At 34.6% G+C, this 17,374-nt stretch overlaps 1 protein-coding gene across 2 annotated transcripts in view; it reads right to left on the bottom strand.

The window, feature by feature from the left end:
• Positions 1–339: 339 nt before the first annotated feature.
• LOC144321940 (uncharacterized) overlaps positions 340–17,374 on the bottom strand; it is a 194,682-nt gene continuing 177,647 nt past the window's right edge. The window contains exon 5 of one of the 2 annotated variants that reach the window (XM_077911288.1): positions 340–730. In XM_077911288.1, the coding sequence (XP_077767414.1) occupies positions 624–730 (107 nt within the window). In that variant the 3' untranslated portion in view covers positions 340–623. The remainder of the gene's footprint in view (positions 731–17,374) is intronic. The other variant, XM_077911287.1, reaches the window with a different exon arrangement.

Raw genomic sequence — 17,374 nt, 5'->3', positions numbered from 1 at the left:
TTCTTCTTGTTTTATTTCTGACCTCTTGCCTTCCTTCTAATAAAATAATCACATTATTCCTTCTCTTTTCAAATGCTTAGTCATCCCCCTGCTCTAATGTGGCTATTTGTAACCTTCTCAACCCTCTTCCTAGTAATAGCTTGAGATGTCATCTATGAAATACTTTCTCATCAGAGTCTTATGGTTTTATGTGAATTCATGGTCACCAAGTTAAACTCAGTTATAAATGATGGCATGAAAAAGTAGCAATGTTACCATTTTTATATACCAATGCACAGAGCATGAAGGACTAATCCTACTTTATAATTTTAATGTACTATACAGTTTACAAGGCATGTTTAACACCTGTATCTCACATGGACTTCACAACAGTTCTACGCAGAAGGCAAGACAGCCATTACAATGCTGATATCATTTCCTTATTTGTAAGTAAATGAAAAACATTCTATGAAGCCTACAGTCATATTTTGCAGAGTCCTGAGTCTCAGGTTTTCAGAGTGCCACTTCAGGATTCTGTTCCCTAGCTCATGACATTCCCCAGAGTCTTAGAAATTATTTAAAATGAGATGGATGGGAGTGTCTGGGTGATTTAGTCACTTAAACGTCCAACTCTTCATTTTTGTTCAGGTCATGATCTCAGGGTTGTGTGATCGAGCCCCCATCAGGCTCCATGCTGGGCATGAAGTCTGCTTAAGATTCTCTTTCTCCCTCTCTCTCTCTCCTTCTCTCCCTGAAAAAAAAAATGAGATGAATAGATGAATCAACCATTCAGTAAAGGTAGAAAGGCATGTTTTTATTTATCAATTATAAAATGTACTATTAAAGATAATTTAAATCTCTTTTCAGCATTCTGGTTAGGTGATCAGCCCTAATTGGTGGTCTTCTAGTGGTTTCTAAGCACTTAACAATCCCAGAACATGAGATCCTGTACATGAAAAGTACAGAATTCCTGGAAATTGTTCAAAGAAAAATAATGATACATAAAATGGAGAAATTTATGCATGAGGAAAGATTAAAGGAGCATGTGTTTTTAATTAGCTAAGTAACAAATAATAAGCAAATGAGGAGTGTTATGAATATTTAAAAAATGAAAATCTTGTATCTGAGCTCAAAGTTGGTAGAAATGATAAAATGTAATTTAAGAATAGTCAAATTAGTCTAAGTTGGAGGAAAAGAATGGAATCATCAAAGAACAGTATCCCAGGGGAAACAGTAAACATTAAGCCATGCATTATTTAAAGTAAACTAACAAAGAATTGAGTTTGAATTATAAATAACACCTAAAACTGTACAGCCTTCTGTAAGTTTTCTGTTAAGTGTATATTCCCTGCTGACATACAAACCCTTGATATTACTAGCAACCCTGGACAAGTACTCTGACAAGGTTTTTCTCTCTCTTGCTAATATATGTTATACCAACATACATGAATTCGATTTTAATTAGTGGGAAAAAGCATGAACTCTAAGTCATTAAATGTTACTAAGTTCCCAATGCAACGGGCGTTTTTCTTTATCCCTGTATTCTTAGGCCATTACACTAGGAACCATATAGTGATATTATGATTTATTTTAAGATATAAATATATACATATTTGGTCTCTGTCTCCCATTTCTGGCTCACAGCTACCAGAACCTTTGGAATTTCCATAAGTGTTAAGAGTAATTAAGGTGTCTTTTGTTGTGTTAATAAGGCAACTTTTGCCAAGTGGGTATAGATGGGGGCTAGTTGCTGATGAAGCCAAACATGATCAGAGGATTGGAAATTTCAATCCTAATTCTCTGACCTCCAGAGAGGTAATGGGGACTTGAAGTTGAATCAATGCCAATGACAAATGTTTTAATAAGTTATCTATCTTTGTGTAAATAAGACTCCAAACAACACCACCACCAAAAGGACAAAGTTCAGAGAGCTTCCAGGTTGGTGAACATATTGAGATTTTAGGAGAGTGTTGCATCTGGAGAGAGCACAGTAGCTCCATGCACCTTCTCCCTACTTTGTCCTATGTATCTCTTCCTTCTGGTTGTTTCTGAGTTGTATCTTTTTACACTAAACTGGTAATCTAGTAAGAAATGTTTCTTTGAGTTAATTTACTCTAGCAAATAAGTCAAATCTAAGGAAGAGGTTGTAGTAACCTCTTATTGATACCCAGTTGATTTGAAGTATAGTTAATAATCTAGATCTGCCACTGACATCTGAACTGGAGGGTAAGAGGCAGAAGCTGAGCAGTTTCATAGGACTGAGCCCTCAACCTGTAAAATATGATGCAATCTCCTGGCACATAGTGTTGGAATTGAGTTGAATTCTCAGACATCCAGCTGTCGTCCAAGAATTGTATGTTGGTGTGAGTGAAAACCACCCCTCTTCTCAACACACACACATTGGAAGTTGGGTGTTCGGAATACCAGAAGGGCATCATTTCCTAGAGTAAAACACCACTTATACAATCACTAGGATATTCTGAAAACATCTGCTCACTCATTGAACACTTAAAGGAAGGGAAAGAATCAGTTTCTCTGTTCTTGTATCAAGTCCAACTTTTTGTATTTTTAATCTGTGTGCCATTACTTTCTCCTTTTCTTTTTTGATTTTTCTTTTGCTTGCTAGAAAGTGATGTTTGAATTTTTCTGAGCCCACTTTTTCCAAATACTCAGCCAACTTTAATTTTAAATTACATTACCAAGCCCTTTAATGCTGCCTGTAATGACAAACCATGGTCTCTGTGGATTATATATATTTTTGTAATTTTATGCCATAGGGAACTAATTTTGATTGGGATAGGGGAGTGATGGAATAACCTTGGGGTTTCTGTGTTTATCTTTTTGTTCAACACTTAAGATTTTGTATACGTAAGTGCATTCACAGTTTATTCCAAATTGCTTGTACTTGGTCACACAACAATGCGATCACAAATTTGTGGACTGCCCATTAAGTAGAATGCACTATTTTAGGCACCACTGATGTAGAAATAAATCAGATGCATTCCCACATTAGCTCATTGTCTTTAAGTTAGAGAGCACTCATCACATCATGTTATAATCACGTCTTTGAGTTAGAGGGAAGCATGATATGTCATGAAAAGATAGAGGATTAGAGCAACTAACCCAATGTAGGGAACAAAGAAATCTTCCTTGAGGTGAGTTCACTGTTTCAGAAACAGCTTCAATTTATGTAACACTTTCTAGTTGACAGAATGTATTCTCATTTGGTCATTTTGAAAATGTTTGTGGCCCAGAGATTATTCATTGCTACAGCTACATTTTGCACTTGAGAAAGCACAGGTACAACACAACTTATGAGACTAGTTTAAGGTTCCATAGAGAATAAAGCAATGAAATTTTAGCCTAGAATTTTTTTGGCTAAGAGTGTAGAATTCTATTGTGCCATGTTTAGAAGCCATTCTCTCTTGACTTTTTTAAAGAGTGCATGCCATTATCATGGCAAGGTATTACACCGCATCTCAGAGTCTTTCACCTAAATAAAAACTGACAAACTAGTCTACATCTTTGACTCACATTTTCATCAAAGAGGACTGCTAATAAGTTTTTTAGCATTACCAGTAGGTACATTCTAAACACGGCGCCATTTCCATCCATTTTTCATTGAGTGACTTTGGACTCATTTTGACAACATTATCTACTTTTCCTCATATGCATCTGGACAATGACCAGAATAAAACAAACGATGTCCTTTGCTTGAGCATACCTTCTCTATTATTAATTCCTCTAGTGAGCCAGTACTATTTTTTTTTCTTCCATTTTAAGGAAACATGTACTTCTGAAGAAAGCCTAGAGGGAGATCTTCCTCTGGTACAGGATAAAGGCAAACTTACAAGGCGGCCATTATTGCTCTATGCCTGACTAGAGAAATGAATCAATCATTTTTTAAGTATGTGAGTAAAAAAATGTAGTTGAGACAAGTGTAGTTAGTACCTATTTATGCAACTAAGCCCTCTGATGCTTTATAAAGTCCCTACTGGAGGAATTGGGAGCCAAACAACTGAGAGCTATGCCTGACTGGACAGACGCAAGTGTTCACTTTAAGCTTTGGTAGACACCTGTTTTTGAAACTGGGGATCAATTTTTTTTAATACTCCTTTTTTATTTAACATGTTTATATCTGAATTCTTACTCATGATCCCCAGAGATTGCACCCATTGGAATATTGTTTTTCATCATGGACCCTGTCATCCTGGACTGTCACTGAACAGTTGGGTTGAATGTCACTCATATCCTAGAAAGGAGATTAAATGGCATTTTAACACATGTGTTAAGTGTCTGTGGCAGTGTAGGTATTTTTTGGTGGCTGACAGAATGACGTGACTATAGACTGTCTAAGTGAAACAGATTTGGTAGAACAGTTTCAATTATGTACCCAAAGAAAGATTCTGGACCAAATGCAGCCTCATCAAATGCAGTTCAGTGAGTCTGAAAGCAGGTGTAAATGTAGTGGAACCAGGAACTGCAGGCCATGTAATTTGAAAATGTTCATCATCCAATATACTTTGAAGATTATAGACAGAGGCCAGCCTTGTTAAATAAGTTACCATTAAAAAAATTGCATTTGGGGCTAAACCCAAAGGAAGGACAAATTATCAGTGTTTTGCTTTGCTTTAAAAATGAAATTAAATGCACCATGTGGCAATGTGTTATATAATTTGCATATGTTATGGCAAAATTTTATTATTTTTCCTGATGTAATTAGCTGAAAAGATAGAAGTAAAACTGATAAGAATTTCTCCAATTTCTATTTCCATCAATGGTAAAATTATTTCCCTCATTACAAAAGATTTCAATAGCTTGTTTTTATTCATTCAACAGATATTTATGAATGTCTGATAGCAGTTTGTCTTCTATACAAAACATACCAAACACAAACATGTTGGGGATGTGATGAGCCACCTATGTTAATCATTGATTGCCTTCCTTCTCTAAGAATAAAATGAATGAATTGTTCAGTAAGTCCTACAATAAGAAAGAATGTGAAAGAAAAATATATCTTATCATAGTCTGCCATTACCATGAATATCAACTAATATTACTTTCTTCATCAGAGGAAAATTCCACAGAGATGCTTTTTCGCCTTCTAAAAATATGTCTATTGTTTTGCTTTATTTTCAGTTTGGAAGTCAATTTAAAGATTCTTTAGGCTCCAATGGGCAGAGTCCTTTGACTCATGAAATAATATCTATCCATAGGGCCAACATTGCCAAGTATTATCATTTGTTAAATAGAATTATAAAAACTGGGGCTGAGCTTTGAGGAAATAATTTGAAGACAATGAAAGGAATGTCTACTTCTCCTCTCATCTCCCAAAACATAGAACTGTCATAGGTGGAGATTTCCCACAGCCTAAAGACAAAACAAAACAAAACAAAACAAAAAAGGAATGAAGACTTGTCAGAGAAGAGGCTTTTTTTTTTTTTTTTTTTTTTTTTTTTTTAGGGATGGGACAGAGTAGACAAGATGAGCCTGGAACATCTTGCTGTGACAGAACAAAAGCAAGTGCCCCTACCCGACCCACCTCCAAAATAATCAGGGAGTATCACAAGGATGAAGGAGCCAGCATAAGGAGAAGTGACTGGTCAAATTTAGGATAATTTCAAAAGCAAAATAATAAAATGTAGCAAAAAAAAATGTAAACCATTGAAAAATAGGAATTCACATTCATACCAACAGTAACAAGATAATAAGCACATAAATAAATGGACTAGAATTGAAGGTGTTTGCTTACAGGAGAATGCAAAGGCTGACTGATAAATGCAGAAGAAAATCATTATTTTGTAACCATCCAGACAGATTAGATAAAACAAGAATCATCAATGGATGCTAAGTCCAGGGAAAATTTTGATGAGGATCAAGTATTTACAAGATCTTTAAGTGTCTCCCTATGGATTGCTTATTAATTGCAAGGTGGTGGGGAAGCAGTAAATACACAGTGAAAAAAATCTAATAAGACTTGGACCAGGTAATCAAAATTAACATAACTAACTAGATACAGATGGTCGTATGTGGTTCCAGATGGGATGCCCTGAGAAGGACAAAACTTCACCTGTGCAACATCCCAGGTGAGAAAGCAGGCCCTTAATTTAATCATGAAAAAAGATCAGACCAACAGAAAATGAGAAACTTTTTTTTCAGAAGGAAGGGCTGTAGTCTTGAAACTATATCAATGACATAGAAAATGAAGAGAGACTGTGAGAATGCTGTAGATTTAAGGAGGCTAAAGAAACATGACAATTAAATGAAATACCTGATTCCAGACAGGGTCCTGTACTGGAAAGGAAAAAATGCTATAAAGACATTAGACTATCTCTATCCCTAGGAAACACATGAGAAGGTATTTAGGAGTAAAAGGCAATGATGTATGAAATTTACCCTGGAGTCGCTAAATATACATATCTATATGTGCAAGGACAGAGCAAACAAAATTAGGTAAAATGCATGACCGGTGCATGTGGGTGAAGGCTATATGGGCATTCTCTGTACCATTTCTATTTTTACAAAGTGTTGCTCTCTTGAAAATAATTTCCAAATCAAAAGTCAATTAAAAATATAGTCTGGTAGTCAACACTTCCTTTTCACAAACAAAAAGCTGAGCAACAACAGACTTTGATTAGTCAAACCTTCTCCTTATAGATATGAACAGAAAACCAGGATGACCTAAGACTAGAGAAAAAAAAAAAAACAATGTGCCCAAAGATAAGAATCCAAATAAACAAATTAAACAATGATGCTTGAAAAAAGCAATATATTTAAGGTAATTCAGAAGAATAATTTTGGAAAATTCTGATTAGTACTCTGATAGAAAAAATTTGAAAAGATATTGAAATTGTTGGAAGCTATTATGTAAACAGAGCAATCAGAGAATAATAGAGCAATTTCTGAAAATCACACATGTGTTTGTCAAAATGAAATAGTTTAATAGGAGACCTGGGAGATAGACTCCAGTAAATCTTGTATATCAAAGAACAACATTTTAAAGATGAAAAATCTAAGAGAAAAATCTAAGTTATGACATATGAACCAAGACAAGAAACAAGAAACAAGAAAATACACCAAATTTATAGCTCTTCAAATAGCTTTCCCAAAAAGAGAGAACAAAGAAAATTAAAGTGTATGTATGAAAGAGGAAGAAAGAAAATCAAAGACTAACAGAAAAAAAAAGTTCCATATCTGAAAAAAATTTTTAACCTGGCACAATGAATGACAATAAAAAACACATCTAGATATATCATGGCGAAGTTGGAGAACACGAAGAATAAGTACTAATAACTTCTGAGAGAGACACAGGGAACAAAGAATAAACAGATTTCATACAAAAGGCAGATAATCTTCTTTAATCAAGATATTAATATAGCAAAGGATGCCAAAAGACAATGTAATAGTAACTTCAACATTTGAGAAGAAACAAACTTGAATGATTCATCCCTGATTCATTACACAAGAGCAAGACCCAATCGTTTTATCTTTTAATGATTTACCTTTTTTGAATCAATATTCTATATCGACTCTAGCAAAACTAAGAGAATTTAATTAATACTTTTTAAAGAGACATGAACAGCAAGGAACAATTAAACTAGATCAAGAATGAAAATAAACCCCACAGGTATTTCCATGTATAAATTCAAAAAATTTTCACTTTCAGAAGGAGATTCCATTCCACAGAAGTCTCTTTAATCAATAAGAAAGTAGAACAACAAATAAGTAGAAACTCCAAGTAAATAAAAAACCTGTACGGTAAATTTATGGTCTTACTTAAAAAAAAAAAAAGCCCACAAATACACAATATTAACATGAAGAAGGAACTATATGAATTATACAAATGCAAAATTATATAAACCAACATCACATTCAGTATACAGAACTCTTCCCTCCCCTCCAAATATCCTCTTGCTCTATCTACTTTTTCTTTCATCAATTACTTCTGACCCTTAATATCTAGAAAACATCGGTCTATTCTTTTCTCTGAAAATTTGCCTTTTACCATCACGCTAAGTGAAATAAGTCAGAGAAATCATTTCCTTTACAAGTAAAATCTTTAAAGAATAGTAAAAATAAGTAAAAACACTCATCAAAGTGAAAGAGAAAGAGATCAGATTTGTGGCTACCAGATGTGGGTGGGGAAGTTAGAGGAAGGTGGTCAAAAGGTATAAACAGCCATTAGAAGACAAATGATACTAAGGATATAATCTACAACGTAGTGACCATAGCTGTATGATATATAGGAAATTGTTAAGAGAGAAGATCCTAAGAGTTCACAATATAAGGAGAATTTTTTTTTCTCTTCTTTTTAGTCATTAATGAAACCTCTTATGGCAATCATGGCACACTATCTGTAAACCAAACCATCATACTACATGCCTTCAACTTATACGTATACATCAATTGTTTCCCAATAAAAGTAGATATTTTTGGCCCTTTCTTGAATGTTATATAAATTCAGCCACAGAATATGTAACTTTGTGGACATGGCTCCTTTTACTAATGATAATGTATTTTAGAATTATACATGTTATTGCATACAATAAGAATTTATTCTTTTCATTGCTTCATAGTTTGGACATATCACACAACTTGTCTATCCATTCACCAGCTGAAGTACATTCAAGTTGTTTTAATAAATGGGTAATCTTGAATAAAGTTTCTATAAATATTAACATAAAGGTTTTTGTGTGAACATAGGTTTTCATTTTCCAAGTGATTAATGATGCTGAACATCTTCTTGTGTGCTTAATTTTCCATTTACATGACTTTGAAGAAGTGTCTATTAAAATACTTTTGCCCATTTGTACGGAGTCCTCTTAACATTGAGTTTTGAGAGTTCTTCATCAATGCTGGATACAAGGCCTTGAGCACACAAAGGATGTGCAAGTATTTCCTCCTAATGTTTGGCTAGTTTTCCTTTCTCTTTCAAAGAACAAAACTTGTAAATTTATGAAATCCAATTTTTCATTTTTTGGTATCCAGTAACTGTCTAATCTAAAGCCAACAGATTTTTTCCTGTTTTCTTCTGGAAGTGTTATGGTGGCAACTTTTACATTTAGCTCTGTGATAAATTTCAAGTCAATTTCCAGATAAAGTGGGAGACATATCTTAAGATTCCTTCAGAGAGGAGATTGAGAATATTGAGAATTAGGTGGTACCAGATCATGAGTTCCACAGGTCACCATCGAAAAGTGTGAGTGGTTGATGAGGGATGGAGGTATGACTTGAATTAAAAGTTGTAAGAGAGACGTATGAAATCAGGAATCCAGTGCTAAGTGACCACCGTGGTGTCTTGTGTTTCTTGTGTTCATTGTGTAAACTATGAGGTAAGGCATAAGTCTTGATGGTCTTTTATATATATATATATATATATATATATATATATATATATATATACAGATATAGATATATATGTATCTATCTATCTATCTATATATATTTCTGTGTAAGGTGAAGAGCTTTGGGATGCTCCTGACTCTGTTTTTGTTGATATCTATCATTTCTGCCATACCCAAACCCTCTGCTAGAAGCCTCAGGCTCTTCTTCCATTTCCTAGCAAAAGAGCTATAAAAATGGCTTGTTTCCTTCTTTAGTGATTTGTCAGATGAATGCTACTTTTATTAGTACCACTACCTGTAGAAAAGCCCTACATGGTAGAATTAGCAAAAACAGATTCATACAAGCTCTTTGCTCCTCGGTGGTTGACTACAGAGCTTGGTCACATTCCACAATAGCACAAGTGTTAAGGCCCTGTAGGGCGGATTTTGACCCTACAAAGGGTCAAAAATCGGTGATGAGGTACAATAAATCTAGCAAATAAATATATTTTCCTTCCTTCCCCAGATCCATAATATTCCAACAACTATAAAATGTAGTAGTTTCATATATAGCCTCTCTGCAGATATTCCATGAGTCTGAACGAGTTTATCTTGAAGCTGTGACTAGCTTCCTAAATATTCTTATACATTTTCTCTCTGTCTTTCCCTGCCATACTTCTCTTTCTTCACCACAAGTGATTCTCTGGGATTGCATTCTCTGATACAGGATTAGTATGTAAGCATTTGCTTCATACTGTGTTTTCTAGAAAACTGTCTATAAATCAATGGGATAGGAAAGAGAAGAGAGTATTCTCAATAAGAGTTAATAAGTTCTCTGAGAACCCTATTAATCACTTACTGAATGGGGCTTTTGATGGACCTGGACCCTCTAGAAACTCAGCCAATATCAGTAGGGAAAACAGGTAGCATCAAAGTGAATACAGGATCAGAATGTTCATATATAATCAGAGGGAAACACAGAGACATGAATGCATGATATACACATTTCTAAAAGAGCAAATAACATTTGAGGAAAAAAATATTACAAAAGAGAGAAGAGACTGAGACTCATGTCCCACTGAAGTGTAAGTTGAAATGACTTTTCCCTAAAGAAGGAATAATGATCATATTTTGCTAATTAATTTGGCCAGAATTATTATTTAAATTATTTGAAGAGAACTAATTGCTAGCATGCCAAAACATGTCTTGTGAAAGAGGACGACAATGAGATACATCATATTTCTTGGAGTAGAAAAGTAATTATATACTATGAAACTAGAAGCTAACCACAAGAGAAAATCTAGAAAGAGGAGAAATACATGGAGGTTAAATAACATGCTACTAAACAATGAATATGTTAACCAAGAAATCAAAGAAGAAATAAAAAATTACATGGAAACGAATGAAAATGAAAACACGACAGTCCAAACATTTGGGAAGCAGCAAAATGGTTCCAAGAGGGATGAATATAGCAGTACACACCTATCTCAAAAACAAAACAAAACAAAACAAAAAACCCCAAACAAGAAAAATCTCAAATAAACAACTTAACCTTGCATCTAAGGGAGCTAGAAAAAGAACAAATAAAACCCAAACTCAGGTGGAGGGAGGAAATAATAAAGATTAGAGTAGAAATAAATGATGTAGGAACTAAAAAACAATAGAACAGATCGATGAAACCAGGAGCTCGTTCTTTGAAAAGCTCAACAAGATTGGTAAATCTTTAGCCACACTCATAAAAAAGGAGGGGCGGATCCAAATAAACAAAATCACTAATGAAAGGGGAGAAAAACAACTGATACCACAGAAACACTATTATAAGAGAATATTATGAAAATCTATATGCCAAGAAATTGGATAACTTTGAAGAAATGGGTAAATTCCTAGAAACATAACCTACCAAGGCTAGAGTAGGAAGAAATATAAAATTTGAACAGATCAACTACCAGCAATGAAATTGAATCAGTAATCAAAAAAATCCCCCAAAAATAAAAGTTCAGGAATAGAGAACTTCACAGGTGAATTCTACCAAACATATAAAAAGAGTAAATAGTTATTATTCTCAAACTGTTCCAAAAATTGGAAGAGGACAAAAACTTCCAAATTCAATCAATGAGGCCAGTATCGCCTTGATATAAAAACCAGATAAAGACACCAAATATAAAGAGAACTATCTCCCATGAATACAGATGCAAAAATTTTCAACAAAATATTAGCAAACGGAATCCAATAATACATTTTAAAAAATCATATGCCACAATTAAGTAGAATTTATTCACACACGCCAGAGAGGTTTAATCTTTGCAAAACAACGTGATACATTACATCAATAAAAGAAAGCATAAACACTATATGATCATTTCAATAGATCCGAAAAAAGCATTTGACAAAGTACAGCATCCATTCATGATAAAACCTTCCTGCAAAGCAGATCTAAAGGAAATATACTTCAACATAATAACAGCTTTACATTAAAAACTCACAGCTAACATCACACTGAATGGGGAAATCTGAGAGCTTTTCCTCTAATGTCAGGAACAGGACAAAGATATCCACTCTCACCACTTTTATTCAACATGGTACTCAAAGTCCTAGCAACAGCAAGCGGAAAACATAAAGAAATAAAAGGCATCCAAACTAATAAGAAGTAAAACACTCACTGTTTGCAGATGACATGATCCTACATACAGAAAACACTAAAGATTTCACGAAAAAGCCATTAATGAATTGAATCAAGTTAGAGGATACAAAATTAATTTATAAAAATCCATTGTAGTCCTATACACTAATAATGAAGCAGCATAATGAGGAATTAAAGCAATTACATTTATAATTATACCAAAAACAACAAAATATCAAGGAATAAACTTAACCAAAGAGGTGAAAGAAAAACCTGTACTCTGAAAACTATAAAACACTGTTAAAAGAAATTCAAGATGACGCAAAGAAACTGAAAGACATTGGATGCCCATGGCTCAGAAGAATAATATTTATGCAGAAGAAGAAATATTATTAAAATGCCTGTAATACTCTAAGCAATTCACACATTTAATGAAATCCTGGTGAAAATACCAACACATTTTTCACAGAACTATAACAAACATTCCTAAAATTTGTATGGAACCACAAAAGACCTCAAATAACCAAAGCAATCTTGAAAAACAAAACAGGAGTATTACAAGTGCAGATTTCAAGTTATGTTACAAAGTGGTAGTAATTTTTTTTTAAAGATTTATTTATTTCTTCATTAGAGACACAGTAAGAGAGAGGCAGAGACGTAGGCAGAGGGAGAAGCAGGCTCCTCACAGGGAGCCTGATGTGGGACTTGATCCCGGATCCCAGGTCACGCCCTGAGCCAAAGGCAGGCACTCAACTGCTGAGCCACCCATAGGGTACCCTCACAGGGTAGTAATTAAAACAGTATGGTATTGGCATAAAAAATAGCCATGTAGATCAATAGAATAGAATAGAAAACTCAGAAATAAACCCACGATTACATGGTCAATTAATCTTTGGCAGTCTCTTCAACAATGGTGTTAGGAGCACTGGACAGTCATACGCAAAAAAAAAAAAAAAAAAAAAGGAAAGAAAACCAAACCAAAAAAGAACCTGGACTACTTTCTTTTATCATACATAAAAGTAAACTCCAAATGGATACCTGAAACCACAAAAATTCTTGAAGAGAGCAAGCACAGGTAGTAATTTTTCTGGCATCAGTCACAGCAGCAATAGCAACATTTTTCCAGGTATGTCTCCTGAGGGAAGAGAAATTTAAACAAGCAAACAAAAAACTATTGGGGCTATAGAAAAAAAATTCTGCAGAGCAAAGTAAACAATCAACAAAACTAAAAGACAACCTATAAAATGGGACAAGATATTCGCAAATGGCATATCTGATACATGGCTAATATCCAAAGTATATAAAGAATGGATACAACCCAACACACCAAAACCAATTCAATTAAAAAATAAGCAGAGGACATGAGCAAACATTTCGCCAAAGAAGACATTCAGATGGCCAATACACACATGAAAAGATGCTTAACATCACTTATCATCAGGGGAATGCAAATCAAAACTAAAGTAAGATATCACCTCAATCTGTCAGAATGACTAAAATCAAAGACACAAGAAACAATAAATGTTGGTGAGGATGTGGAGAAAAGAGCAGTTGTGCACTAATGGTGGGAATGCAAATTGGTGCAGGCACTTTGGATAATAGTATAGAAGTTCCTCCAAAAACTGACAATAGAACTACATTACAATCCAGTAATCCCACTACTAAGTATTTATCCCCCAAATACAAAAACACTTTTAAAAAATTAATTTAAATTCAATTTGCCAACAGCTAGTATAACACCCAGTGCTCATCTAATCACATGCATCCTTAGTGCTCATCACCCAGTTATCCCATCCCCTTCCCACTTCCCCCTCCATAACCCTTTGTTTGTTTCCCAGAGTTATAAGTCTCTCATGGTTTGTCTTCCTAATCTTTTCCCACTCAGTTTCCCTCCTTTCCTTTGTGATCCCTTTCACTATTTTTTATATTCTGCATATGAGTGAAACCATATGATGATTGTCCTTCCCTGACTGACTTATTTCACTCAGCATAATACCCTCCAGTTCCATCCACATCAAAGCAAATGGTAGGTATTCATCCTTTTTGATGTCTGAGTAATATTCCATTACATATATATTTGGAATATTATATATATTCCATATATATGGAATATTGGAATGGAATATTATAATATATATATTATATATATATAATACACACACCACCTCTTCTTTATCCATGGCTGAATAATATTCCATTATATATATATTTGGAATATTATATATATTCCATATATATGGAATATTGGAATGGAATATTATAATATATATATATATATATAATACACACACCACCTCTTCTTTATCCATTCATCTGTCAAAAGACATCATGGCTTCTTCCAAAGTTTGGCTATTGTGGACATTGTTGCTCTGAACACTGGGGTGCAGGTGTCCCGGCGTTTCACTACTTCTATATCTTTGGGGTAAATACTTAGTGCAATTGCTGGGTCGTAGGGTAGCTCTATTTTTAACTTCATGAGGAATCTCCACACTGTTTTCCAGAGTGGCTGCACCAGTTTGCAGAAATACTAATTCAGTGGGATGTATACTATGTTTTTTTGCAGAATTATTTGCAATAGTCAAATTATGAAAACAGCCCAAGTGTCCATGAACTGATGAATGGATAAAGAAGGTATATGTGCACACACACACACATACACACACACACACACACACACACACACACACACACACACTGGAATATTACTCAGCAATAAGAAAGAATAAAATTTACCATTTATAACAAAATGGATGTAGCAAGAGAGTATAATGCTAAGTGAAATTAGTCAGAGAAAGACATATGCCATATAATCTCACTTGTATGTGGAATTTAAGAAACAAAACAAACAAGCAAAGGAAAAGAGAGAGAGACAAACCAAGAAATAGACTCAACTATAGAGAACAAATTGATGGTTACTAGAGGGGATGGGGGTACGAGGAATGGGTGAAATAGTATACTTATCATGATGAAAACAATAATAAAAGAAAAAAAAGTAGTTATAGGATAAATTAATTTAAAACTAATTCCCAAAGATACCTGATTAATAATTTATTGAGGTGTACTCAGCTTTTGACTCATTAGCACCAATACAAAAGTGATTTCTAATACTAAAAAAAATTGATACAAAATTAACTTTATGTTTCTGAAACTGCATTGGATAAAGTAAAATTATGGTCCATTGTCCACATTAGTTTTCTATTACTATAAACAATTTATGTCCAAATTAGCACTTTAGTAGAATACCTACTTATTAGTTCGCAGTTCTGTAGGTCACAAGTTTGGTCTTGAGGTGCCTGGTCTATCGCTCAGAGTCTCATAGGTGAAAATGAGGGGTCAGTGGACTTGAGTTTCTTTCTGGAGGCTGTGGGAAAGAATCTGCTTCCATACTCATTGAGGTTTTGGGAAGAATCAGCTTCTTAGGACTTGAGGCTTGAGGTCCCATTTTCTCACTGGTTTGTGGCTGGAGGTTGTTGGCAGATCATAGATGGTACTTGGTATTCCTTGCCACCTGCGTCCCATTCCAGCCTCCATCTTCAGAATGTCAAAGCCAGAAGGAGAGAACCTACCTTCCCAAACCTCAGCACTGGAGCAATATATCAACATATTAGTAGGGTGTATCCGTAAAGTGGAGAGATAATACAAGGATGAACATAATTGGAGATTGTCCTATAATTTGACCTACTACAGTGAGTCACATTTGTAGGGCATCGGAAGAAAAGAGAATTATTTTGGGTAAGTTAATTGAGAGAGAAGTTCATTTGAAGTCTTCCTCATGTTCTGTTAGAATGCAAGAGGTGAATCATGGCTAGCAAGATTCTGTCGCTGTGCTTCAGTCAGAGGGGAAGATTAAACTCGTTGTTTTTATCATTCAGGGAAGAAGATGGTCTCACACAAGAAGAACCAGAAGATGATTCACATAGAAGATAATTTTGGTATGGAGATGGAATTAGGAAAGTAGAACATCATTGTTTTTTGGGTTCATTCTCTTTCTGATTCTTTCAACTCTCTTCATCTATGGTATTTTCAGGCACCAATTCTGGCTCCATGATCCACAACATCTCCTCCTAAAGGATTCCTTTTACGGAATCATCTACAACTAACCCAGTGGTAATTAGCTAATCACTAAAAATGGGTTAAGGAGGGATTTTGAAGATGCCTCCAAGCATAAAGCTTGCCGAAATAAATGTGTTTTAATAGAGGACTTTAACAACTTCATCAAAGCACACTAATTTCTTGTGATGATAATGGTGATGATGGAGCTAGTGGTGTTCTATGCAGATTAGAACCAGATTTATTAAATAAGCTGGACTCAGCGTGATGTGGGAAGGAAGCAACATAATTATTTTTTACAGCTGCTATTTTTAATCAGCTCTGTAGGGCATACCTTTCCTCCCAGAATGAAACCTAAGACAATTTCATTACTTTCTTTGACATCCTCAGGTAATATATTAGTGGTCTCAATTTTTGAAATAACAAAAATTCTTCCAGTTCCATATATAATAACTCCAAACTGTTATTCATTTAAAAACTTCTTTTTTGAGCTTTCAGACAATTAGTGTTTGGTTCCTGTTATAGTTATTTACTGCTGTATAACAAATTGCTTAAAATTGATATAAATCAACTATTTTACTGTGGTTATTATTTTATGGATCAGGAATTTGGGAAGTATTTGGGTAGGCAGTTTTCACTTGGGTTTTTTATGTGATTGTGGTCAGATGCTGGCTAGGATTGAAGTCTTCTGAATGCTCAGCTGGATGGATGTCGAAGATGGCTCATTCACGTGACCAGCAATTAATTCTAGCTATCTGCTGTGTGCCTAGTTTTGACTGTTGTAAAGGGTGCCTATATGCGGCCAGTCTTTGTGGCTTGAAGCCTCAATAATTATTTGGAGTTCAGTGATCCAAAAATATTAAATATCCCAGAAGAAACCTGGAAGTTGTGTTGCATTTTAACTTTGGCAAGAAGTCATATAGCTTTACCTCTACCAAAACTTTTTGATCAAAAGAGTCAGTTATAAGGTATTCAAATTCAAAAGGAGCAGATATCCTGCTTCTTGACTGGAGAAGAATGTCAAAGAAATTTGTGGCCTTAGATTTAACCATCACAGCTCCCTTCTACAAGGTGGACAGCTTGCCCACAAGAACACAGACTTTGTTCTCATGTCAGTGGAAAGTAAGCTGGGTGAAAAGATAAAATATCTAATGTCACCTATTAATAATACAAATGTTTTTTCATCTTCTGAGGAAACCATTGCCCCCAAGACAAGTGCATTTTACAATTTCCTCAAAAATAGTTTAAATGTTTGGCTAGTGAGGGTAGAAAAGCTCATGAGCTTTCAGCAAGTAAAAGAAAAGGCTCTTAACCATACGGTTTTCCCACTGCTAGGGGTTCCTTTATAGACAATATCTTAACTGAAGCTGAGATGTGCTTTCAAGAAGATTTAAACATTTTT

This window comes from Canis aureus, chromosome 10 (assembly GCF_053574225.1).
Source record: "Canis aureus isolate CA01 chromosome 10, VMU_Caureus_v.1.0, whole genome shotgun sequence".
NCBI classification, from domain to species: Eukaryota; Metazoa; Chordata; class Mammalia; order Carnivora; family Canidae; genus Canis; species Canis aureus.
Note: the sequence above shows the minus strand (reverse complement) of the source record. Positions and strands in the feature narration are given on the sequence as shown.